Raw genomic sequence first — 27234 nt, 5'->3', positions numbered from 1 at the left:
TGACTGCGGGGGGTTCTTCTTCCCCGCTTGCCTCGCGCCACACCTCACCTCCACAAATGATCCACATGCTTAATACACCCCTCCACATCCTCTCCTGGAACGTGTATGGCCTCCTAGACCGCATTAAATGCACTGCTGTGCTCCGTGCAGCCTGCCGACACATGCCTGATGCCCTATTTCTACAGGAGACACATCTTCTGGGCTCCCAATGCCACTTCCTGGCCCGATTCGGGTTTGACCGAGTCTGGCACTCCGGCTTTGCTAGAGGCTCCAGGGGGGTGGCCATCTTTCTGAGGCGTGGGTTCCCATTCACTGTAGTTGACGCGGTCACTGATCCACAGGGGACGTTTGTGGCCTTGTCTGGGTTGGTCGAAGGAAATCCCGTGAACCTCCTTTGCACTTATGTTCCCCTGACGCTCCTGTCCTCCACCCTTCGGCGCCTTACACAGGTGTTCTCCTCTCAGCCACCGGGCCTCACTATCATCGGGGTGACTTAAATGCAGTCTCGCAACCCTCCCGGGACGTGACGGGCCCTCCCTCGACACATCGGTTGACCTCCACATGGAGCCTCACGGGCTGGACCTCGGCTATGGGTTTCTGTGATATGTGGACGGTGTGGAACCCCGAAAAGACCAATACACACACACACACATCGCCTCCCACCATACTCACTCCCGTATAGACCTCATTCTGAGGTCTGCCACAGACTGCCAGTTGGTGTCCGGGGTCGAGATCCTCCCTAGGGGAATCTCTGACCATTCCACCCTTTCACTCCGTATCGGGTCTCCCCCTACAGGCCCTAGGAGAACCTGGCGCCTGAACGCCTGTTTCCTACAGGATCCCGCGCTGGTGGAGTCCCTCGGCCAGGAGCTCCGCCACTACTTTTCCGCTAACGCAGGATCGGTCCCTTCGCAGGGTACGCTCTGGGAGGCGGGTAAGGCAGTGGTACGTGGGGTGGCCAGGGGGCTGGTGCATGCCAGACGCGCGGCTCAGGTCACCCAAATGGCGCAGCTGGAGTCCCGAGCTGTTCTTTGGAGCAGGCTCAACTGACCAGGGGCGAATCTGACTCCTCCAGGCAGTTGGCGTTGGTCCGCGATGAGATCTGGCGGCTCTCCCTAGAGTCGGCCAAAACGCTATGGCGCTCCTCCGTTGCCAACATTTATGGGTGGGGTGACAAGAATGGCAAACTACTCCACAACCATGATATCCTACTCTAGGGCCCACCGCATCATTCCAGAGATCCGAACGGCCGATGGGACCCACCAGGTGACATCAGTGGCTATTGCGCAGACCTTCACTCACTACTTCGCGGCCCTGTATGCGTCGCGCGCTCCTGGAGCCTCCCTCGCTGATTTGATGGAGAAGTCTGGGACCTATCTCCCCTGCTTCCCCCGTGACGTTGCGGATTCCCTAGACGGCCCCCTCACCCCGGAGGAAATCCATGGAGCTATCACCCTACTGCACCCTGACAAGACGCCCGGACCCGATGGATTCCCCCAAGAATACTATTCCACGTTCTGAGACTATCTCGTCCCCCATTTAGCGGAGCTCTTCCGCCAGGTCGTTGATGACGGGTCTTTCCCATCCGAATCTGATGTGGCGACCATTGTGGTCATCCCAAAGACGCGCGGCCTTCCCTAGACTGCTCTGACTACCGCCCGATCTCACTGCTGAACACCGAAATTAAGATCTTCGCTACAGCATTAGCTTCGGCCTCTTCTACCCGACCTGGTACACCCTGACCAGTGCGGGTTCATGCCGGCCAGAGGCACCCGACACTGCATCCGTCGCCTCCAGCTGGCGCTGGCTCATCGGCACCGGCTTTCCCCCTGTCTGGCACTTCTCTTTGTGGACTTTGAAAAGGCCTTTGACACGGTGAATTGGGGATACCTAGGGGATGTTTTGGAGCGTATGGGTTTCGGTCTCCCCTTCCGCCACCTGATTCGGGTCCTTTACAACCGCCCTAGAGCCCGTGTCCTTGTCAACGTTGTTCTTCCCGAACCATTCCCGATCCGACGAGGCTCTAGGCAAGGCTGCCCCCTCTCCCCACTCCTATTCGCTTTGGTGATAGAGCCTCAGGCGGTGCACTTCCGTCAGGACCCCCTTATCCGGGGATGGATGTGGGACCAGAGCCAGGTGGATAAAATCGCCTTGTACGTGGATGACATTCTGCTCTACTTTGCCGACCCAGAACATTCTGGCCCAAGGTCTCTTGCTGCCCTCTCTGAGTTTGAACAGGCCTTCGTCTCAACCCGGTGAAGTCCACCCTAATCCCCTTTCACCCCTCCCGGGATTGCTTTGATTGGCAGGAGATGATTCCCCTCCGGAGGCAGTCGTTTAAGTACCTGGGAGTGTGGGTAACCATCTTGCCAGATCTGGAATAGGCCCTTAACATTACCCCCCTGGTAGTCCAGATGAAACATGACCTTCGGAACTGGCAATCTCTCCCCCTTAACCCTTTGGGCAGAAGTGCCCTTTTCAAAATGATGATCCTCCCTCGCTTTCTTTACATTCTGCAGAACACCTCGATCCCCTCTCCAGTAGCTGGTTTTGAGAAATGGACGGCTTATGGGGTGGTGGAAGGTCGCGCCTGTCCCGTTGCCGGAGCCCCCCCTTCGACGGCAGTATGGGAGTCACCAATCTCCATTTCTACTATTTAGCTACCAAACTCATAGTGATCCATGATTGGTTCGCGAGCGGCTGGTCCGACCCAGCCTACAGAGTGGTGCTCGCTGCCCTGGATTTTCTACAGATTCAAAGCTTCCTATACGGCTCCCCGGTGCCACAAACCATGCCTCCAATCACCAGAATGGTTTTCACAGCCCGGCGCGCTGCCCTTCGGTTGGTGGCCTGGGACCGAAAGCTGACTAGACAGACACCCCTTTGGCATGGCACCTGGCTGAATGAGGTCTCCTCCCTAGAAGGCTTCCGTCGTTGGGACTTGGTGGGGATAACGCAACTCAGTGATGTATGGGTAGGGGACCATATGCGCTCCTTTTCTGACCTACAACACAGGCATACTCTCCTACACTCTCAGTTCTATAAATACTTACAACTCCTACAAGCCCTCCACATACACCTCCCAACGCCCACCTACCTCCCGGAATTCCGCCCCCTTGAAGCACAAGTTATGATGGGTAACCTGGGGAGAGGGGGGGTGTCCCGTATATACCGTACCCTGGTAAATAACTGTCCTGCATCCCTAGATCGGCTTAGGGAGAGAAGGGAAGGGTGGGTGGGGGTGGGTGGGCCCTTTGGATGAGGCGGACTGGTGGGATGCCCTTATAGTGCCCAAAACCCTGATCACATCTTCCAAACTGCGCCCGGTCCAGCTCTATAATCTCCATGCGGCCTAACTCACCCCGGCGCGTCTCTTTCGCGCTGGCATACGAGCCTCCCCGGACTGTGCGCGCTGCTCTGGTGCACCTGCCGACTTCTATCATATGGTTTGGCTTTGCCCGGCACTGGATCGCTTCTGGGGAGGGGTGGAGCGTAGGCTCACGCAGGCCTTGGGATGGGTAGTTCCCTACGATCCGAGACACTTGCTGCTGGGAGTGTTCGACGGCCTAGATGGCTCCCGGGCTGATAAACGCCTCCAGAGTAAAGCACTAGCAGTAGCAAAATGGGATATAGCGGCTAGATGGGCCCAGGCTGAGGCTCCAACACTGCAGAAATGGCGGAGGGGTGTGGAGTGGTGTGGGGTACAGGAGGAGTCCCTCTTTGAGGCTCGGGGATGCCCGGAGATGTTCAACAAAGTGTGGGGCAAATGGTTCGGCCTGCTTCCGTCGTGAAAGGCCCAAGTCCGCTTTGGTGGTCTGATGCAGAAGGGCTGTTTCTTTATTCAGGAGTGACTATTGAGTGTTCTGATATTGTCAAAGGGAATGCTTTTTATTTTTTTTTACATGTGATGTGTGATTTACTGCCAATTAATTTCTATGTAACTAAAATTTTAATAAAATTTGATTATCAAGAAAAAGGGACGTTTTTGTCGCTTCACTCCTCCTCCTCAAGGCAGAGGGGTGAGAACTGAGATGACAGAAGCTAATTTGGTGACAAAGGACTGACCTTGGCAGTAGGTCGAAGCCCCCCACTCCAGGACTTCTAGTGCCAGGGCACCTTGCTCAGAGTCAGGCACTGTCCCACGTGAACACTGCCCATTGGTAAAACTGCAGGGGCTGGGAAATACGATGAGCATGACTTGTGTCTATTGGAGGAAGAAAGGAGTGGTACAGAATGAGGGAAAGGAAGGCATTGATGCCTGTGTGACGGCAGTGGAGGCTGGGTAAATGAAGAACTGCAGTCTGCACATTGGGAACACAGTGGAGCTGAAAATAGGGGTGTTGGTCCACCGCCCACCGCCCACCCGAACCTGAGGCCTGAACCTGCAACTTTATATTCTGATGTTTATGCACGTTTCCTGCAGCTCTCTTCTGAAAGACATCCTGTTCCAGTGGGGTAAATGGGGTGGCAGCCAGACCATCACAGCTTGTGATATATAATGAAGGAAGGAAGAGAGGTGAAAATGAGGGAAACTGTGGGCGTGCATTTGGGAAGAGTACAGAAAGGAATGGGTAGGGGTGAAAGAAAGCAAGAAATAAGGGAGAGAAGAACACCGGAGAAAGGATGAAAACGCATGTGTCATGAGAAGAAAAACTAGATACCAGTCTGATAAAAAAGAAGTGACTGGGGGACAAAGGAGCAATCAGATCCCAGAACAGGTGAGAGAGAAAGAGAGTTTGTGTATGTGAGAGAGAAAGAAAGAAAGAGAGACGAGGGTACATGATTTGCGCAGTATGGCTCCTAACTATGTTCATATATTAAAGTTGGGTACAGAGCATAATTGTGCTTCCGGCTGGGAGTTCAGGGTCTACATCTGTAGTCTCAGGGTAGGATGCTTTGCCTACCTCTCCTCTTCCATCAGCCAGATCTCTCAACACGCGAGCTGGACCATTGCACAAGCCTGCCCCTCAGCCGGCAGTGGCGGCTGGTGACATTTAAAAGTGGTGCGGCGTAAAATGATAATCATACTGCACCATAGAGAGTGAGCGTAGCGAGCGAGCCCGAACCCCCTAAGGAGCGTTCGGGGGGATTACCCCCCGAGAAAATTTTGAAAAAAGAGTGGACAAATGGTGCATTTTTAAGCAAATTTGAGAAAGCAGGAAGGTTAATACAGCAATTGTGAAAGTGCAGTTATTACATTAATAAAGTGGTGTCATATAACATAGGTAGCTGCTTATTTAGCATAACCACAGAGATTCATAACAGACTTTGAAACACAATGCATTGCTGAGTACCTCACAGATGTGTTTTAATAACAAACAAATAAACAGGACGCAAACTAGCAGCATTCAAACAGAGTGTTCACTTGTTGTAATTAAAATCAGCACGTCTGTTTTTAATGGAAGCAAACTTCTCAATGTCTTGAACATTGAAATTCGATGGCAGTTCTTTTGAAGGTAATAATTGGTCTGACAGGGACATAGGAAATAGCAAAAATAAAGGATCGCAATACAATTGACCCTCTTTGTTTTGCTGTTTTAGAATCCGATGCATGCAATAGTCACAGGACATGTCTGCCTCGAGTCATTACATGCAACCATGCTCGCCCAATTCTGCCCACATCCCGTTATCCAAAAACAGGGATAGGACAGATGAGTGTTTTCCACCCTGTGAAGAAACACTGCCCAACCAAAACTCCCTCTTAAGTCAGCGGACATCAAAGCTTAGATACGTATATTTATAGAACATAGCAGGCAGGCCCCTTAATCCCACGACTGGATTCTGCCAAAATGCATCTATTCGTTCTGTATTAGTTTATTTACATGTCTTGCCGAGCAAACACGGGTCACCTGAGTGGAGTAGGCGTCTTTGATCCCATTGTAAAAGAGCTGTGTGCTTTTATGATAAAAGCAGGATGAGATGGTACCCCCGCTGCGGCCGCAATAACACGCGCACTACTAGATACCAACATGGCGCGGCCGGGGTCACGCGACCGGGGCACTGCCAAGGAAGCGTTATTACCACAGGCGCATTATGCACGAACCCACACGACGCAGCTATGTAAAGCCAGAGTTACAAGGCACGCCGTGGCAGGGCCCGACAGGACTTTTATTTTACCTGGCATTTTACCGGCGGGCTGGAGACCTTGAAAGGCGGTTTTGAAAACCCAGGGCCGCTCTACGTGCCCCGTCACTTCTCCAGCTCTACAGATGGTAAACCAGCAGAGCAATAACATTATATATAAATGGCATGGCCCTGTTCCCAGACCCTGGCAGTAGGAAAGTCCACATGCCCGTCAGAACAGGTGCACCTTGAACCGATGCAAGGGCGCTCTAGCGCAGTTTAATGGACATTGAGTTGTATTCTGTGCTTCTAATGGGTTAGATGCTAAGGCTTTGAAGAGACCTTGGTGATATGAAAAAAGTCGCATAAGTGCATATATTAACAAACACAGCAAGACCCTACAAGCTGCCGTTATACATCAAGGTGGCTTGCGGGAAGACAGGCTGATGTGGATGTCGCAAGCCATGTGACAGACCTACCTGATGCGTCATCACTCACAGTGTAGTGGTCTGTGGTCACACAGTCAGACTCTCGATGTCTGATTGATCTCCAGAGTAGGCTCAAACGATTACACTTCATCCTCGTCCTCGAGTCGACTGCACGTGCTCTAAGGGTGACTGACTGGACGTGGGCCGGCCCGATTTGCCCAGCAACTGAGAATGTCCAATCACTGAATGGCTTAACACTAAGCCATTACAGTGATTGGGCATTGCCACGCTGGACGCTCCCACCCCCGCGGTGCAACACTAGACTGCTGCTGGCAACCACAAGTGACTAGAAGCTCTACATGATGCTGCACTGACTAGCCAATCCTGACGCTGCTCTCTTCAGAAGAGAGCTGCTCTCTAAAGAGAGCAGCGTCAGGATTAGTTTGAGCATGAAAAAAACGTTGCTCCTTTTTCAACTACTGGGGTCTGTGGCAGTAAGCAAACACCGTACTCAGCGGTGCTTGCTTTTCAAAGGCCAAAGGCTTCAGTAGCTCAAGAAAGGCAGCCGGTCAAACACCACATGCGCAGTGGTGCAACAGTGAGTCAGACACAGAGTGAATGCAGGCTGTCAGTGTCACGTGATTTGATGACGTTGGCGCCGCAGCGCGATGGAGCGCAGTTTATATTATTTTAATATTATTATAGAAACTTGTCACTTCAACTGTGCGCTCTAAATTGTCCCCAATAATTATTAGTGGGGCAACGCCCCACCGCCCATATGGTGAAACTACCACTGTCAGCCGGTATGAGTAGTAGGAAGTGATGCCTCCCATCAACTCTAGCAGGAAAAGTGACAGTTCTGCCAGGAAACTCCTGTCAAGAAATTTGACAGGTCTAGTCTTAAATTTGACAGCTCTGGCAGCAAACTCCTGGCAGGAAATTTGACAGCTCTGGTAGGAAACTCCTGGCAGGAAATTTGACAGGTCTAGTCTTAAATTTGACAGCTCTGGCAGCAAACTCCTGGCAGGAAATTTGACAGCTCTGGCAGGCAACTCCTGGCAGGAAATTTGACAGGGCCTGGGCGCAGACTGCTGGCTGCAAAGACTCTGGTTTATAAAAATGGGTGACATGTTGGGTTAGTCCCAAAAGTAATAGGTTTGGCTGCAAACCATGGGGTAATTGTGTATGTGTTTAAAAGTGTGTAGAAAACTGCGTGGCTGTAGGCTTGAAATGTCTGTGCATGTTTAAAACTGGGGGTTGCAGACAGCTGCTGGTTGAACAGCTGCGGGGGCAGTCCTGAGTCCCCACCCCAGGGTGTGGGAGGTGTTTTTTTATTTTTGAAAAAAGGGTCTTTCTGTAGAAGTAGCTGATTGTAAAAGGGAAGTTTTAAAATGTAGTTGGTGAAAAACCCATAGGATGTTTTAAAAAGCACAACCATGTTCACTTTCCCAGGAAGGCTTGGGTCTGTTATAAAATAATAAACCAAAGCCACCCCTGAGCTTTGAGATGTTGAAAAAAGACAGATGTCGTGTAGAGCCAAAGCTTCCCATGAGAACCTGAAACAGGGTGCCAGCTGTTAGGATGTAATTCACACACCCCCAAAGCTCTTAGTCCCAAACTTAACAGGCCTGGCAGGAAATTTGACCGGCTAGTCCAAAACTTGACATGCCTGGCAGGAAATTCGACAGGCTAGTCCCAAACTTGACAGGTCTGGCTGGAAGAACTCTGGCAGGAAATTTGACAGGCTAGTCCCAAACTTGACAAGCATGGCAGGAAAACTCGACATGCATTTTTTAATTTCTGTCGAGTTTAAACATAGTCTTTCACAAGCTTTTCTGGTATAAGCCCCTGCTTCTGTAGGCCTGTAGTGGATACAGAAAACATATTTACGGCATATTTATGTCAGCTACTACATTATTTTCAGACAGTACAGCTCAGAAATAGCAGTCAAAGGGCAACTATTTTTATTTCTGATCATTGTTGTCTGAAACTAAAGCACCAATTTCGAGAAATATCATGATACTTCCTAGCATCTAAATAATTCATAGTTAATATTTAGGTTCTGAACAGAGTACAGGGAAGTTGTTTGGGGTACCTATTGCTATAGCAGGAGGAGAGGTAGCACTGAATATACAATTGTGGCACACCTGCTCCATGGCATACATTATGTGTTCACACAATAAATAAGTGTACATACAAAATCAACACAACTAAAAGGTGCACTGCAAATGTGTCTTCAATACCCAATTGTGTAGATTATGTGCTGTATGTAGCATGTGTAACATTACACACGGGCACATTCATTTTTTTGTTTGTTTTAGACACGTGGAGGTTAACTGATTAAAGGTATCAGGCCTTAAAAGAGTGGTGCGCTTGTTTGGTATGATTCTAAAATCGGTGACGCCTTTCTCAACAGCGTCTGTGAACGCTGCTTTGAGAGGAAACTCTAGGAAGGCTTCAGGATGCCGCCGGACTAGAGCTGCAAATGCATCTCTTTGCATAACAATGGGACAAGCAGCATCGCAAGAGATCCGCGTTCTCTTAACTCTGACTGGGGGATGGGTCCTGCCTCTAACACACCTTTCTACAGAGACGCAGCATAGGATGCCGGTGTGGAAACAGAGGCTGTCTCTGCAGAGCTTAAATCTGCAAGCAGTTACTCAAACAAGTGCAACTGTTAAGGATGTATGATTTAAAGGCGAAGCATAGTTTACGGTGTATATTATTTCATTTGTACTTAAACATACGGCAGTTCCATGGCGAGTTTGCACAGACTGAAAGGGTTACATTGCCTCTCCGATCTCTTCACCAGCTGAACGTTTTGGAGTTATGGTGCCGAGGTTATTTAAGCTGTTGGCATCTTCAGTAGGGCGCACTACAAACAGGGATATGTGAGTAAACAAAAATTATATTGCTGGGGACTGGAACACATAATGTGGTAACCAAAGAGAAATCCAGAAAAGTAGAGGATGTGGGGAAATGACCTGAGCTGCTGTCTTTAAGAACTGGGGAGTGTTGGAATCACGGCACAGGATCGATATCTTCTTATTCTGGAAGCATGTAAAGACTGCTCATTCTGCCCGATTTAACAACAATGATATTTTAACATTTCTTCAGCACCAAATTATTCCAGGTCTTCTGATGAGGGCAATTTAAAACTGCTATTATCGCTAAGCTCTCATTGAAGGCTCATTGTTAGAAATTCGTTTCTTTTACAGTGTCAAAGTTCCAGAAGGCTTACATGAAAGTAAAAAAATTATTAACATGACGCATTTTTACAAATGCCTGATGATTAGGGCTCTGTCCAATTCACATTATTTGCTTTTAAAACACAAAAGCTTTTAGTTTTGCTCCATAGCGTGTAGACAATGCCATTTCCTCAGTCTACCATTGAAGATGTTAAAATATGGGCCTTGAGAGGAAGCTCATGGCAGGACTTCGATATGGACAGCTATCAACGTGTAAATAGGCATCTGTGCATTACAAGGACCATTAGAATATCAAGAGGCCGGAGTTCCGGGATCTTATGAAGTCAGTTGCAGACTGGAGGATGGGTCCTGTTGCAAGGAAAACACTTTTGAGGAACAAGAAGCAGCAGGTGCTTTTGATCTGAGACCCTGACTGCAGCAAGGATGGGGCTATAGTGCTAAAATAAATTCTCAGATCCCTTCAAAAGCCGAGTACATATTTGTAGCTTTTTCATAAGGTTCTCAAGTTAATTGAAGGCCTGGTATGTGGAATAAGGGAGTAGGTGCAAATGGTAAGATCTAGTATGATATGGGAGGGTAGAGGATGACTTATATCCAACATTTATAAATAGAGAAAAGAATAGTTGAGATTTAAGAAGATGAAGTGTTCACAGACCCCGTCGATGCAGGGTCAGACGGCAGTAATAAAAATGCACAGTGGACTACACTGACAAGTACATTCAAAAAATTTTGCTTCTGAAACTTTCCAGTTTGCAAAGCAGGTTGCAAAGATTAAGTGTAGAGTTTGAAAACATTTGTCCAAGATAAAAAGAACGTCCTAGGACAGGGGAGAGATGAGGAGAAAGAAAGAGACATGGATAGAGGGAAACTGAAAGAGGAAAAGACAGAGAGATACATACAAAGTCAGAGAAAGAGAAGAAGGGATGTGAGAGAGACAGCACGCTGCAAAGATAAGTCAGAGGGAGTCAGATTGAGAGAACAGGATAAAAAGAATGGTATAGATTAAGACAAAAGGGGAGAGACACAGGCGAGAGAGACAGGGGAAAAGACAGAGAGAAATACATTTGCAGACATGGAAAGACCGAGATAGAGAATGCCAGGAAGAGGCAGAAAGACAGTAGTACTTCTCATGATGGGTAATATGTTTATGAACAAGATTTTCTTGCCTTTATTCAGACATTACAAACACTTCAGGGCAGCTGGCCCTTGCATGTGATTGGAACTATTGGAAACGGCACCAAGAGGCACAACCAAACATCTAAGCATAAATATGCCTTATAACCAGGGGCAACTAGAATTGTGCAACTGAGGCTGCCTGCTGGATGTCTGCAGACCGGTACATACAACCAAGATTGATCACTCCTTTCTATTGTATGCCAATTGCACCAAGGGAAGAAAATGCGTCTTTATCACTAGCTCACTGCTGCCAAATGTTTTGCATTGATACATCCATGTGTGCACACTATCAGATCACTCTCCAGAGACCTTAATCCTTGAGTGTATCCAGGCTGCCCTTCTACTCAAATCATGGAAAATTAACCAAGAATAAACTCAGTGTCGAAATGAATGAGCTACAAACCATAGCAAGACATATCCGTTGGAAAACAGCGTAGCCTCATAGGAAGCAGATAGGACTTCTCTACAAGTGGGAATGATGAACAGGTCATTCCCTTACCATTCCCTTACTCCTCTACAATGGCAAGTTTATTAAGAAGGTGAAAATTCTATATGCACTTAGCAACTCAACCTTGCACTCTCTGTGCTACCTATCATCTAATATAACCAGGGCATCGTACAAAAGCACCCCCAAAACCAGGGCCACCAGAATTATGCAGCTTAAGAGTGCCAAATTATACAGCAGAGTTAAGTAAATTATGCATCAGATTTGAGTAAATGATATGGCAAGAAAAATCTAATTATGCAGCATAAAGCAGCACATTTTGTAATAGTATTACGTCATTATTTAGTAATTTGTAAACACTGTCGGGGTATCGGTTGCATCTCATTAGAACCTGTTTAACACCCAAATATAGCAATAAGCAACAGAAAGGTGACAGAAAGGTGACCATTCCAGCTTTGCAAAGGGCCTTCCACCGAGCAGCAACACGTGTTGAGCTAGAAACTACTTTTTGTTAATATATGCAGATCATGTGGTAGATTATGGCTTATGTGTCAAATGTGACAAATCTATAATGATGTGAAAATCGCTGCAGCTGCACAATTGAATAAACCCAATGGCCTTACTCAAAGCATACATTAGATAGTTACGATATAGAGTTGTATATTACAGGGATTGGGGAAACCAAACCTGTAGAGGAATGGGGAAACCACATCTGTAGAGGAAGATTTCTTTTCATGGGAAGACATACTTCAAGTGGAAACAGAGAAGAAAGCACTACTAGAAAGAAAATATCACAGGATGAAATTACTAACCCATCACTTAATGGCAATTAACCCAATTGTTGGAGAAAGATTCTATAAGTTGGGAAATGCACAAATTCCTGACATTCATGATGCACTCACACAAGGAAGATAAATCCACTGGTACTTGGATTGTTGTTGTACAAGGCTTTAGGTTGTGTTAATCTCAAACCAGTCAGGGGCAACTTATAAAGTGGCCGCTATCTCCAAATATTTTTTTAAATCAATGTATTGTTGAAGACTCTGGTTAAATTTCTAACAGGCGGAGGAGGAGCTACGCGAGCATCCGAGATGGCAGCGTGAGCACAGGGCTCCCGGGACCCTCGCCGCCCTTCGCATATATCCTGAATCTATCCTGATTTTGCAGATGGGTTACTGAAGATGAACCTTTGCTGACGCTTTTGCTCTTTCAAAAATTAAATTTGGACTTTGGGAACCGCAGCTACCTTGATTTGAACTTTTGAGGCCCACCCTGCGGTGAAGCCGGGGGCTTGGCAAGCTGGCATGCCGGGACGAAGTTGAACAACAACGGCTGAGGGGCTTTCCCCCAGTAGTCTTGCACCAACTTTCGGTTTCGTTTCTGGATTCTGGAACTATTATATCGCAGGACGGTTTCGGTCTGTCAGAGGTCCGGCCTGGCTCTGCCTCTTCATTGTGTGCCTTCGGTTCCGAGCACTTCTGTATCGAACTACTTTGTCACCCCGGCCACGCGAGCCCACTTTTGTAGACTTTCGGTGACTTGCCCGCGAGCGGCCATTTTCACCAGGTCTCACGGACCCCTCCGGGGTGCATCTTCCAATATGGCTAACAGGGCCGACAACGAGTGGCAAAAAACCAAGGCTCCTCTTCGCGGGGGACCGATTCAAACTAATATCATGGATCGCTACACCCAGTCTAAAGGATCCCCCGGTGGCGCCAGCCGTACCCCGGAGGAAGCCAAGGAAGACCCGGCTGCGCTGACCGAACTGTCTCTCCAGGACGTCATGGGCGCCATTGCCAACATGAAGGCTAACATCGGCCAGCAGTATGAAGCTCTCGCTCTTAAAATTGACACGGTTGCCATCAATGTCACCTTGATCAGAGCTGATTTGTCTAAGACTAATGAAAAAGTGAAGTCGCTGGATTTGAAGACCTCTAGCCTTACGACCGATGTGTCGGACCTACAAACTGAAATCGGCAACCTCAGATCATCCAACGACCTCATGTCTCATCGACTGGAGGATTTTGAAAATAGGGCACGACACAACAACATCCGCATTATTGGTGTCCCTGAAAACCCCGAAAATCCTTCAACAGATCTCCTGGTGGAAGACCTCATCCTAAATCACCTTGCCCCAACAGGACTGAGCAAGTTCTTCGCCGTGGAGCGTGCCCATCGTGTGCCCGGTGGGAAACCGAGGCCGGGTGCCCCTCCGAGGCCTATCATTGCCAGGCTTTTTCATTTCTGGGACAGAGACGCCATCCTGCAGGCCTCGAGGGTGAGCGGCCCGGTAAAGTTTGAAAACACTACAGTAAGCTTTTACCTGGACTTCACTCAGCTTGTTCAAAGGCAAAGGATGGGTTTCCAGGGAGTGAAGCGAAGACTGCAAGACGGAAATATGCTATGCTGTTTCCTACCAGACTTCGCGTTGAATACGAGGACCGGACGTTTTTCTTCGACCGACCTGAGTGTGAGTGACTGGCTGGATTCCCTGCCTGCCCGGAAGGATCGAACTGAGCACCCTGGTGGTGCCGAAGGTGGCGAGCCGGAGCAGGAGTGACACTGCGGCTCCCGACTTCTGAATATTTGACTTTTCACAGCTGGGTTCGATTATTCTAATAGTGTTGTATTTTCTTGTTGCATACCCGAGGGTGGCGGGGGAAGCGAGACTCTTTCCTCCTCCGGGTTTCTTTTTGTAGATTAGTGTAATGGTAGGGTGACAGGCACACTGCAAGTTGGGGTGGCTTTTGAGTCTAATGCAGGGGTGCAGGGTGAGGGGAGTTGTAACGGGTTCAAGTTGGGGGGTGGGGGAGGGAGTGTTTGTGTGTTGGTTACTTTCTTCCAAGGCAACGTATTGTTCTCTTCTGTGATCCAGTCATTGTGTTCTTTGTGGGGTGGATTCTCCATTTCTTGCTGGAATGGGGGGTAGTGGGTTGAGGCTAATGTCTTGGAATGTTAACGGGTTGGGGGATAGAATAAAACAGGGAGTGGTGCTACAATTCCTGCGTCGCCTATCCCCCGATGTTGTTCTTTTACAGGAAACATATCTGATTGGGAACACGTGTCATGCCATGAACAGGTGGGGGTACCGTCTCTTTGCACACTCTGGGTTCACCTCTGGTTCCAGGGGCGTGGGCATTCTTGTTCGGTCCTCTCTCCCTTTGGAAATAGATAACTTAATCCTTGATGACAGGGGGCGCTACGCCGCCCTCACCGGTAGATGGGAGGGCAGGACTGTTTCACTGATTACAGTTTCTGTCCCGCCGGGTTTACAGACCTCGACTTTCTCGGACATTGGGCGTGTAGTGCTGGGGCTTCCCGAAGGTACCTTGGTTATGGGTGGGGACTTCAATTCGGTTGTCTCTGGCAGTGTAGATCGCCACCCTTCCAGAGACCTTACCAAGTCTCAATCATGGCTGAGTGGGTTCTTGGAGACTTTTGGTCTGGTGGACTGCTGGAGGTTGATGCATCCCGAGCTGACGCAATACACTTTTCATTCTGGGACCCACGGTAGTCTTCCCAGACTTGACTACGTCCTGATGGCTGCGGCGCAATCCCCCTCTATTAGAGAAATCAGACACCTTGCCCGGGGCATATCAGACCATTCTTCTGTATGGATACTAAAGTGTGTGACGAAGGACGGTTTGCTCCCATAAACCCCTGGTATTTTCGCAACCCCAGGACCCGTGCTGATTTGATAAAGTTCCTGGATCATTACTTTCTTGAAAATGTGGGGTCTGTGTCCTTATGGGAAGCCTTCAAGACTGTCATTCGTGGGCAGGCTCTATCGTTAACTGCTGGGGCTAAGAAAACTAAAAATGAAGAAATTGTTCGTCTTGAGACAGAGATAGTCGAGCTGGAGAGTGACTTGGAATCTCGCGTGACTCACGCTAAACTGCACTCCCTCGGCCTGAAACAACTAGATTACAGATCCCTGGTTACGGACGCTGCTAAATTAATGAATAGAAAGCAACAGGGCAGATTGTATGATGTCGGGGACAAGGCGGGTAAATTGATCGCGTGGCTCAATAAGAAAGAAAGGGCGAATCGTGTGGTTCCCGTGATTGAGAAACTGGATGTATGTGTATTGCGATTTATATAGCGCACGTATCACCCGAAGGCATCAAGGCGCTTGCCTTGGGAACCCGTCCTGGTATTCCCCTGTGAGATAACCCCAGCAGGGTATCCACAAGGTGAAAGCCAGGCATCCCGCCGCGAGGGGCCGTAGTGGAGATTAAGCAAGCTATGGATGGAGTGTGTGTAACGAATCCGAGTGAGATTGTTGAGTGTTTTGCAGATTAGTTTCGAACTGTGTACTCTCAGGTCTCTGATAGAGCAGAGGAAGACTCTCATCTGTTGTTGCGCGATATTGCTTTGCCGCGCCTATCGGAGGCGGACCAAGACCCAATGGATGCTCCACTGTCGGCGGATGAGATTGCAATTGCCATTCGCTCCGTTCGCTCTGGCAAGGCTATGGGTCCCAATGGTCTGCCCATTGAACTATACAAATTGCGCCCTGATAAGGTTGCACCGTATCTCCGAGATATGTTCCTGGAGTTGCGAGACCTTGGTTCTCTCCCTCAAGATCAGCGTCTAGTTACAATTGTGGTTATTTCTAAGGAGGGGAAGCAGCGGGATCGCTGTGCTTCATAAAGGCCCATCTCGTTGTTAAACGCCGAACCCAAAATTCTAGCCAAATTGTTAGCTAACCGGCTGATCACGGTGATTGGTGACCTGATCCACCCGGATCAATCTGGTTTTATCCCACATCGTAACACCGCACTCAACCTGCGGCGTTTGCATGGCGTCCTCGCGAGGGCGTCGTCTCTTCGTGAGCCGGCCATTTTGGCTTCTTTAGACGCCACGATGGCCTTTGACACTATAGAATGGCCGTATCTCTGGGCCGCCCTCGCGAAATTTGGTTTCGGTTCCGGGTTTATCAGGTGGGTGAAACTTCTTTATGAGAGGCTGCTGGCTCAGGTGGTCGTTAATGGCCGAGTATCGGATTCTTTTACCCTCGGGAGGGGTACGCGGCAGGGTTGCCCGTTGTCCCCCCTACTTTTTGCGCTTGCTCTGGAGCCACTGGCTGCTTGGCTGCGATGGGAGCCTTCGATAAAGGGTATCCAGTGGGCTCCGGATTTTGAGGATCGGGTTTCGCTCTACGCGGATGATATTTTGTTATACCTTACCTCCGCCAGAAAATCGCTCAACGTTTTGTTTGACGTGCTCACTTCGTTCGGAAAGAAAGGACTAAATCCTGTGTATATGTGCTTTCAGGTGGTCTCCCCCCTCTACCTCGTAGATTTCCCATCCAGTTCTCGCAGACGGGATTTAAATATTTGGGGATTTTTATATCTTTGGACCCCGCCGTCCGCTATGAATGCAATTTGCTTCCCCCCTCTCCAGAAGTTGAAACTCTATGTCATTCGCTGGCGTAGACTGCCATTGTCACCGCTCGGTCGCGCGGCACTTTTTAAAATGATGTCCTTGCCACGTTTTTTGTACGCGCTCCAGAATTCGTTCGATGTTATTCCGGCGAGCTATTTCCGCGAGGTGGAGAGTTGACAGAGGCGGCTAGTTTGGGACGGACGTTCGCAAATTGCCGTTGCTAAGCTAACCCTCTCCTGGTATGGCGGAGGTATGGCGCTTCCGGATATCAGGCGGTATTATTGGGTCTCTCAGTTGAGTGCGGTTAACCACGCAACGTACGCACCCAGCCCAAACCCGGCATTTGAGATGGACAAGCATCTTTTGCCGGGTGGGAATTATAATAGAGCACTCTATTCTAAGGTGGCGGGGAGGAAATTGACAGGTCCTACCAAGATTGCTGTACGAGTCTGGCGTGATGCGAATGTGGCCTTGTTTGGAGAGATCGACTGACCAGCGCAACTCCTTTGTATGCGTCTGAAAGATTGGGATGCCTCTGGAAAACGAAAGGTTTCAAGAAATGGGACTTGATTGGTATCAGCAGGGTGGGCGACCTCTGGGCCAAGGGTGCAGTCAAGACTTTTGAGACGTTACAGACAGAATACGAATTGAATGACAGGGAGTTCTTCAGATACGCACAGGTTCACCATGCTTTGACCTCCGTCTTCAAGGCCGGTGTCGATATCCCTGAGTCCTCCCCGCTGGAAGATCGTGTGCTTGATGGGCATGTGCCTGATAGCATGATTTCACTAATATATAAGAAGTTGATTAACAATCGGGCGGATCTCCTTGTACGTCTTAGGGAGGTCTGGACTGGAGATGGGTTGGAACTGGACGATGAGGACTGGCAGTCCGCGCTATCTTCACCTAAGGAGGTGGCTATTCCTGCCCGTCTCCGCCTTGTCCAACTTAAAATTCTCCATTGTGTGAATGTCACTGGTCCTCGCTTGGTCTGTATGGGTTATTCGGCTGATGGGTTATGCAAGCGTGGCTGTGGAATGGTTGGAACCTTTCTCCATATCATTTGGGAGTGCCCGGAGGTGGCTGCATTCTGGAATTGTGTGCATGCAGTGATGGAGAGAGTCACTGGAGTTGGGTTGCTGCCTGAAGCCCGGCGATGTCTGTTGAATGTGTGGGAACCGAATGATTATAGTGTCGCTCAGACCCGGTGGGCGACCCTTGGGAACATGATTGCCAAGAGAGACATTGCACAGTTGTGGGGTTCCCGGAGGCTGCCCACTGTATCGGTATGGAAGGAAAATATGGATTGGTGTATGTTTAGAGAAAAGACTGTGTATCTGGCTAGGGGTAGACCTAGGACGTGGACTAAAGTCTGGAACCAGTGGAATGCCTACCGCGGAAACATATGTACGCCCCCTTTTGTTGAGAACCTAGATAGCTCCCTTTCCCCCTGATCCGACTTTCCAGGCCTCGTTTAATTTTGTTATTACTCACTGGCTTCTCCGCTGCCCCGACCCCTTGTACTACTTATGAGTTTCATGACATTGCACTCAGAGATCCCTCCCGTTCGAGCACGAGTCCGTGTATAATGTACTATTGCCTTGTGAATTGTTTTTTCTTTTCTTTTTCTTTTATAAAAAATAAAAAAAACAATATAAATTTATTACAGTATCCTGCGTTGCTAAGAACTCTATCCTGAATCGCTGCCGGGCCTCAGGGATGTCGGCGGAAGAGCTGTGATATATAATGACGTACTTGCTTTATTTCTGTTAGCAGCCGGCCCCTGTGGTTGTGGGCCCTCGTGTGTAACTTTATTTGAATGCACAATAAAGGTTTTTAAAAAAAATAAATAAAACAAAATCTAACAGGCATATGGCCGCCCATCATACACCCAGTCACAAGTGACATTTGTTAATAGATGGCGGCCCAGGGGTTCCGTGGACAAATGTATCCACTTCAGGAATCTTCGTTTTATCTCATGGGAACAGGTTTTGAGCCCAGGGGTTCCAATCAGATCTTCATAATTCTGAAGTCAATAGAAAGACTACTGCTGTACTATTGTAGGGTAACAATAAACATATTATTTTAGCACCAAGAGATCTAAGGGTACAAGTGCATTTTAAAATACATGTTTTAAATTATTTGTCCTTGGCTTCTCATTTAAAAACATCATGGGACATTGTGTCTTCTGTTATGGCTCAGCATGGACACCTTGGAAGAAGCTATATTTAGCTCACTGGATACCAAAGAGGAATTTGTTTGTTATATGGGGTATCGGTTCCTAGCACAGCCCTCCCTATTTCCCCTCTAATCATCATTTTCATTTTTGTACATTTTAAGGCTAACTGGAATGGTAGTATAACATTAACCATGTCAAGAGTGCCCACTAGGTTTTGAATTGGAGTGGAGACAGAATAATCTTGAGTTTCTAGGAATACTTGTTAATTGAGGGTTCAAGCACAATATTGATAATAATCAGACTTCCCTAATCTCTGAGAAGACCAATGTCTTTATACGAAGATCCATCTTACATTTGACTCTTTAGAGGAAGGCCTAAACAGTGAATATGGAGGGTGGTCCACATTTTGCCTGCTTGTTAGGATTGATCCCCCTGCTCATCCTAGTATTTCTACTTCACCAGGTAGACAAAGATATACTATTCTTTGGGGGTACATAAAACACACCAAACTTTCTAAACTAAGGGCCGATATGCAGTCATGCGGTATATCATCCTGTGATTAAACAAGTCAACACAATTGGATGTTACGATATCATCTACAAAAATATTACCTGACCTATTTATTGTCTCCTTAATATTGTTCACAGAAGTATAGTCCCACTGGATGTAGATTTACTATTTTTAACTCCATTGGGGGGCAATGCTATTTGAAAATGTTTGTGACACAGTATTTACATGATATTCTGACAACGATATTGCTGTATCATATGTTTCAATTGTGACAGATTGCTATCTTGCTACCAAACTCTTAGACCTAATCAATAACGGCCCGACGAGATAGAGGCTACACATTCTACCCCAAAGGTATACCACACATGTACTATGATTCCCCACTCATGATAGCAATGGACAGCCCACTCTTATGACCAATGATGCTAACCTGGAATGCAATTCATAAGCCTCTGACCATATCACACTTTTAAACTCCATTTGAGTGGAAAACCAAATGGGGTAAAACATCAAATGTGTGGTAACCATACCTCTTCATGAAAAATGATGCACCTGTACGAACCACAGTATCCAGAATGAAGGACTGTGTGTTATGTTGTTTTATGCATTAGTGTTGCAAAAAATACCTAACACAGAGCAAAAAATGAATTTGTATTTGCAGCCTGCAAAGTACTACTTTTAAATGAGTGGGAAAGAAATATGCAACATGGTGTAGTAATGATCTTACAATGTTGCAGGCCTTTCAATTTATTGCTAAATTTTAAATGAAACATATTTCCCACTGTAGGATTTTAACTGGATTTACTGTGGTCCGTACAGGTGCATCATTTTTCATGAAGAGGTATGGTTACCACACATTTGATGTTTTACCCCATGTGGTTTTCCACTCAAATGGAGTTTAAAAGTGTGACATGGTCAGAGGCTTATGAATTGTAAGGAGAGAGATGAGGAGAAAGAAAGAGACATGGATAGAGGGAAACTGAAAGAGGAAAAGACAGAGAGATACATACAAAGTCAGAGAAAGAGAAGAAGGGATGTGAGAGAGACAGCACGCTGCAAAGAAAAGTCAGGGGGAGTCAGATTGAGAAAACAGGATAAAAAGAATGGTATAGATAAAGACAAAAGGGGAGAGAGACAGGGGAAAAGACAGAGAGAAATGCATTTGCAGACATGGAAAGACCGAGATAGAGAATGCCAGGAAGAGGCAGAAAGACAGTAGTACTTCTCATGATGGGTAATATGTTTATGAACAGGATTTTGTTGCCTTTATTCAGACTTTACAAACACTTCAGGGCAGCTGCCCCTTGCATGTGATTGGAACGATTGGAAACGGCACCAAGAGGCACAACCAAACATCTAAGCATAAATATGCCTTATAACCAGGGGCAACTAGAATTGTGCAACTGAGGCTGCCTGCTGGATGTCTGCAGACCGGTACATACAACCAAGATTGATCACTCCTTTCTATTGTATGGCAATTGCACCAAGGGAAGAAAATGTGTCTTTATCACTAGCTCACTGCTGCCAAATGTTTTGCATTGATACATCCAGGTGTGCACACTATCAGATCACTCTCCAGAGACCTTAATCCTTGAGTGTATCCAGGCTGCCATTCTACTCAAATCATGGAAAATTAACCAAGAATAAACTCACTGTCGAAATGAATGAGCTACAAACCATAGCAAGACATATCCGTTGGAAAACAGCGTAGCCTCATAGGAAGCAGATAGGACTTCTCTACAAGTGGGAATGATGTGAGAGAGTGCCTTACACAAGAAGAAGATTAAGTGGGAACAGAAGTGACGTGAATCTTATTTCGAAACCTATCACCTAGATACAAAAGACACTCCACTGCCTGAAACAGAAAAGTGCTAAGATCTCTCTTAACTCACTCTTTACCCCCCAGAGCGGGTCATTCCCTTACCATTCCCTTACTCATCTACAATGGCAAATTTATTAAGAAGGTGAAAATTCTATATGCACTTAGCAACTCAACCTTGCACTCTCTGTGCTACCTATCATCTAATATAACCAGGGCATCGTACAAAAGCACCCCCAAAACCAGGGCCACCGAATTATGCAGCTTAAGAGTGCCAAATTATACAGCAGAGTTAAGTAAATTATGCATCAGATTTGAGTAAATGATATGGCAAGAAAAATCTAATTATGCAGTATAAAGCAGCACATTTTGTAATAGTATTACGTCATTATTTAGTAATTTGTAAACACTGTCGGGGTATCGGTTGCATCTCATTAGAACCTGTTTAACACCCAAATATAGCAATAAGCAACAGAAAGGTGACCATTCCAGCTTTGCAAAGGGCCTTCCACCGAGCAGCAACACGTGTTGCTTCATTTTTTATAACTTTTGAACAGTTTGAGCTAGAAACTACTTTTTGTTAATATCTGCAGATCATGTGGTAGATTATGGCTTATGTGTCAAATGTGACAAATCTATAATGATGTGAAAATCACTGCAGCTGCACAATTGAATAAACCCAATGGCCTTACTCAAAGCATACATTAGATAGTTACGATATAGAGTTGTATATTACAGGGATTGGGGAAACCAAACCTGTAGAGGAATGGGAAACCACATCTGTAGAGTAAGATTTCTTTTCATGGCAAGACATACCTCAAGTGGAAACAGAGAAGAAAGCACTACTAGAAAGAAAATATCAGAGGATGAAATTACTTACCCATCACTTAATGGCAATTAACCCAATTGTTGGAGAAAGATTCTATAAGTTGGGCAATGCACAAATGCCTGACATTCATGATTCACTTACACAAGGAAGATGAATCCACTGGTACTTGGATTGTTGTTGTACAAGGCTTGAGGTTGTGTTCATCTCAAACCTCTCTCACGTTCTTATTATCTTGGACAAATGTTTTCAAACTCTACACTTAATCTTTGCAACCTGCTTTGCAAACTGGAAAGTTTCAGAAGCAAAATTTTTTGAATGTACTTGTCAGTGTAGTCCACTGTGCATTTTTATTACTGCCGTCTGACCCTGCATCGACGGGGTCTGTGGACACTTCATCTTCTTAAATCTCAACTATTCTTTTCTCTATTTATAAATGTTGGATGTAAGTCATCCTCTACCCTCCCATATCATACTAGATCTTACCATTTGCACCTACTCCCTTATTCCACATACCAGGCCTTCAATTAACTTGAGAACCTTATGAAAAAGCTACAAATATGTACTCGGCTTTTGAAGGGATCTGAGAATTTTTTTTAGCACTATAGCCCCATCCTTGCTGCAGTCAGGGTCTCAGATCAGAAGCACCTGCTGCTTCTTGTTCCTCAAAAGTGTTTTCCTTGCAACAGGACCCATCCTCCAGTCTGCAACTGACTTCATAAGATCCCGGAACTCCGGCCTCTTGATATTCTAATGGTCCTTGTAATGCACAGATGCCTATTTACACGTTGATAGCTGTCCATATCGAAGTCCTGCCATGAGCTTCCTCTCAAGGCCCATATTTTAACATCTTCAATGGTAGACTGAGGAAATGGCATTGTCTACACGCTATGGAGCAAAACTAAAAGCTTTTGTGTTTTAAAAGCAAATAATGTGAATTGGACAGAGCCCTAATCATCAGGCATTTGTAAAAATGCGTCATGTTAATAATTTTTTTACTTTCATGTAAGCCTTCTGGAACTTTGACACTGTAAAAGAAACGAATTTCTAACAATGAGCCTTCAATGAGAGCTTAGCGATAATAGCAGTTTTAAATTGCCCTCATCAGAAGACCTGGAATAATTTGGTGCTGAAGAAATGTTAAAATATCATTGTTGTTAAATCGGGCAGAATGAGCAGTCTTTACATGCTTCCAGAATAAGAAGATATCGATCCTGTGCCGTGATTCCAACACTCACCAGTTCTTAAAGACAGCAGCTCAGGTCATTTCCCCACATCCTCTACTTTTCTGGATTTCTCTTTGGTTACCCCATTATGTGTTCCAGTCCCCAGCAATATAATTTTTGTTTACTCACATATCCCTGTTTGTAGTGCGCCCTACTGAAGATGCCAACAGCTTAAATAACCTCAGCACCATAACTCCAAAACGTTCAGCTGGTGAAGAGATCGGAGAGGCAATGTAACCCTTGCAGTCTGTGCAAACTCGCCATGGAACTGCCGTATGTTTAAGTACAAATGAAATAATATACACCGTAAACTATGCTTCGCCTTTAAATCATACATCCTTAACAGTTGCACTTGTTTGAGTAACTGCTTGCAGATTTAAGCTCTGCAGAGACAGCCTCTGTTTCCACACCGGCATCCTATGCTGCGTCTCTGTAGAAAGGTGTGTTAGAGGCAGGACCCATCCCCCAGTCAGAGTTAAGAGAACGCGGATCTCTTGCGATGCTGCTTGTCCCATTGTTATGCGAAGAGATGCATTTGCAGCTCTAGTCCGACGGCATCCTGAAGCCTTCCTAGAGTTTCCTCTCAAAGCAGCGTTCACAGACGCTGTTGAGAAAGGCGTCACAGATTTTAGAATCATGCCAAACAAGCGCACCACTCTTTTAAGGCCTGATGACTTTAATCAGTTAACCTCCACGTGTCTAAAACAAACAAAAAAATGAATGTGTCTGTGTGCAATGTTACACATGCTACATACAGCACACAATCTACACAGTTGGGGATTGAAGACACATTTGCAGTGCACCTTTTAGTTGTGTTGATTTTGTATGTACACTTATTTATTGTGTGAACACATAATGTATGCCATGGAGCAGGTGTGCCACAATTGTATATTCAGTGCTACCTCTCCTCCTGCTATAGCAATAGGTACCCCAAACAACTTCCCTGTACTATGTTCAGAACCTAAATATTAACTATGAATTATTTAGATGCTGGGAAGTATCATGATATTTCTTGAAATTGGTGCTTTAGTTTCAGACAACAAAGATCCGAAATAAAAATAGTTGCCCTTGGACTGCTATTTCTGAGCTGTACTGTCTGAAAATAATGTAGTAGCTGACATAAATATGCCGTAAATACGTTTTCTGTATCCACTACAGGCCTACAGAAGCAGGGGCTCACACCAGAACAGCTTGTGTAAGACTATGTTTAAACTCGACAGAAATTAAAAAATGCATGTCGAATTTTCCTGCCATGCTTGTCAAGCTTAAGTTTGGGACTAGCCTGTCAAATTTCCTGCCAGAGTTTTTCCAGCCAGGCCTGTCAAGTTTGGGACTAGCCTGTCAAATTTCCTGCCAGGCATGTCAAGTTTGGGACTAGCCTGTCAAATTTCCTGCCAGGCATGTCAAGTTTGGGACTAGGGGCTTTGGGGGTGTGTGAATTACATCCTAACAGCTGGCACCCTGTTTCAGGTTCTCATGGGAAGCTTTGGCTCTACACGACATCTGTCTTTTTTCAACATCTCAAAGCTCAGGGGTGGTTTTGGTTTATTATTTTATAACAGGCCCAAGCCTTCCTGGGAAAGTGAACATGGTTGTGCTTTTTAAAACATCCTATGGGTTTTTCACCAACTACATTTTAAAACTCCCCTTTTACAATCGGCTGCTTCTACAGAAAGACCCTTTTTTTCAAAAATAAAAAAACACCTCCCACACCCTGGGGTGGGGACTCAGGACTGCCCCGTAGCTGTTCAACCGGCAGCTGTCTGCAACCCCCAGTTTTAAACATGCACAGACATTTCAAGCCTACAGCCACGCAGTTTTCTACACACTTTTAAACACATACACAATTACCCCATGGTTTGCAGCCAAACCTATTACTTTTGGGACTAACCCTACATGTCACCCATTTTTAAAAACCCGAGTGTTTGCGGCCAGCAGTCTGCGCCCAGGCCCTGTCAAATTTCCTGCCAGGAGTTTCCTGCCAAAGCTGTCAAATTTCCTGCCAGGAGTTTGCTGCCAGATCTGTCAAATTTAAGACTAGACCTGTCAAATTTCCTGCCAGGAGTTTTCTGCCAGACCTGTCACTTTTCCTGCCAGAGTTGATGGGAGGCATCACTTCCTACTACTGGTATGCTCTCAAAACTCTTCAGACACTCATTCACGTCCTGTATAGCAACCACCTCATGGCTTTCCACAGATTCCTCAACCTAGTCTTCAAAGCTGTTCATTGCAACTCATCTCACTACTTCACTCAGAAACTCTCCCACTATAGACAAATGCAGAGTGCAGCAAATGCTGCCCTCTGCAGACCTCCATCCACCCCTTCTCAACAGCTTGATTGGCTGCGGCTCATTGCTCCTCTCACAAGCACACAGTGGTGTAACGAAACTCGAGGCCCCCCCCCCCACGCTCCGAACCCAGTCAGGAGCTCTCTGCTGCCACACATGCACAGTGCCTGAGTCCCCCCTGGATCTCGGGGCCCCCACACCACGGGGCTTTTGTTATGCCACTGAACCACACCCATCGGCATAGCGTGGGTTGCCAGCGCCCGGGGCAAGGCAAGAATCCTTCCACTTTTCTTTTAATATGTTGTGCCCCTAAGAATTTTGCGTTCAGGGCAACCATCCCTGTGCTCCCCCCCCCCCCACATCACTAGCCACTCCATATCCTTTGCCTGTGCTAGCTTGAGAGTTCCACTTTCACCCACTCCGCCTCACCACTGTGGACGTGCCCCCGCTTCTCCATCCAGTGACATCCCCTCTCACCAGCTTGCACTGGCTGCAGTTGCAAAGCCCATCTCAGCGCCCCAGCGGCACTTGCCCCAGTCTTCCCCTACACCCACACCCCATCTCACCAGCTGCACTTGCCCCAGTCTAACCCCCTGCACCCACACCGCATCTCACCAGCTTGCACTGGCTCCAAGTGCACACGCTCAACCACTGCCCCAGCAGCACTTGCCCCAGTCTTCCCCTACACCCACACCCCATCACACCAGCTGCACTTGCCCCAGTCTAACCCCCTACACCCACAGCGCATCTCACCAGCTTGCACTGGCTCCAGTTGCAAAGCCCATCTCACCACCCAAGCGGCACTTGCCTAGTCTTCCCCTACACCCACACCCCATCGCACCAGCTGCACTTGCCCCAGTCTAACCCCGACACCCACACCGCATCTCACCAGCTTGCACTGGCTCCAAGTGCACACACTCACCCTCTGCCCCAGCAGCACTTGCCCCAGTCTTCCCCTACACCCACACCCCATCACACCAGCTGCACTTGCCCCAGTCCAACCCCCGACACCCACACCGCATCTCACCAGCTTGCACTGGCTCCAAGTGCACATGCTCACCCACTGCCCCAGCAGCACTTGCCCCATTCTTCCCCTACACTCACACCCCATCACACCAGCTGCACTTGCCCCAGTCTAACCCCCGACACCCACACCGTATCTCACCAGCTTGCACTGGCTCCAAGTCCAGGCCCTCACCCACCGCACCAGCGGTAATTGCCCCAGGCTTCCCCCTCACCCACTGCCCCAGCAGCACTTGCCCCAGTCTTCCCCCTACACCCACACCCCACCGCACCAGTGGCACTTGCCCCAGTTTCCCCTACACCCACACCGCATCTCACCAGCTTGCACTGGTTCCAGCTCTCCGCTTCCTCAGAGGCCTCCAGCTCGGGGTGGAAGAGGAGCAGAACGGCCCGCAAGATGTTGTGGATCATGGGGGGCGGCTCCTTGTAGCTCTTGAGCTCAGCAAAAGACTGGTGGTCGAGCTTCTGCACGCACTCCCGCAGGTCCTGCAGCATGAACCGGTAGAAGAGAACCCCCATGCGGCTCTCCTCTCCGGTGCGCTCCGCCTCTGTGGGGCAAAGGCACATGTTAGGGAATCCATACAGCATTACTGTGCGTTGTACTGCAACAAACAGTAAAAACTTTCTTGTTTTCTTTTTACTTACTGCACTCTG

The 27234-nt window shown here is 47.4% G+C and overlaps 1 protein-coding gene across 2 annotated transcripts in view; it reads right to left on the bottom strand.

The window, feature by feature from the left end:
• Window positions 1-27234, bottom strand: part of EFCAB5 (EF-hand calcium binding domain 5) — a 377049-nt gene that overhangs the window by 22856 nt on the left and 326959 nt on the right. For both annotated transcript variants that reach the window (XM_086955085.1, XM_086955086.1), the window contains exon 19: window positions 26899-27128. In XM_086955085.1, the coding sequence (XP_086811211.1) occupies window positions 26899-27128 (230 nt within the window). The remainder of the gene's footprint in view (window positions 1-26898; window positions 27129-27234) is intronic.

This window comes from Lissotriton vulgaris, chromosome 2_1, assembly GCF_964263255.1.
Source record: "Lissotriton vulgaris chromosome 2_1, aLisVul1.2, whole genome shotgun sequence".
Lineage (NCBI taxonomy): Eukaryota > Metazoa > Chordata > Amphibia > Caudata > Salamandridae > Lissotriton > Lissotriton vulgaris.
Note: the sequence above shows the minus strand (reverse complement) of the source record. Positions and strands in the feature narration are given on the sequence as shown.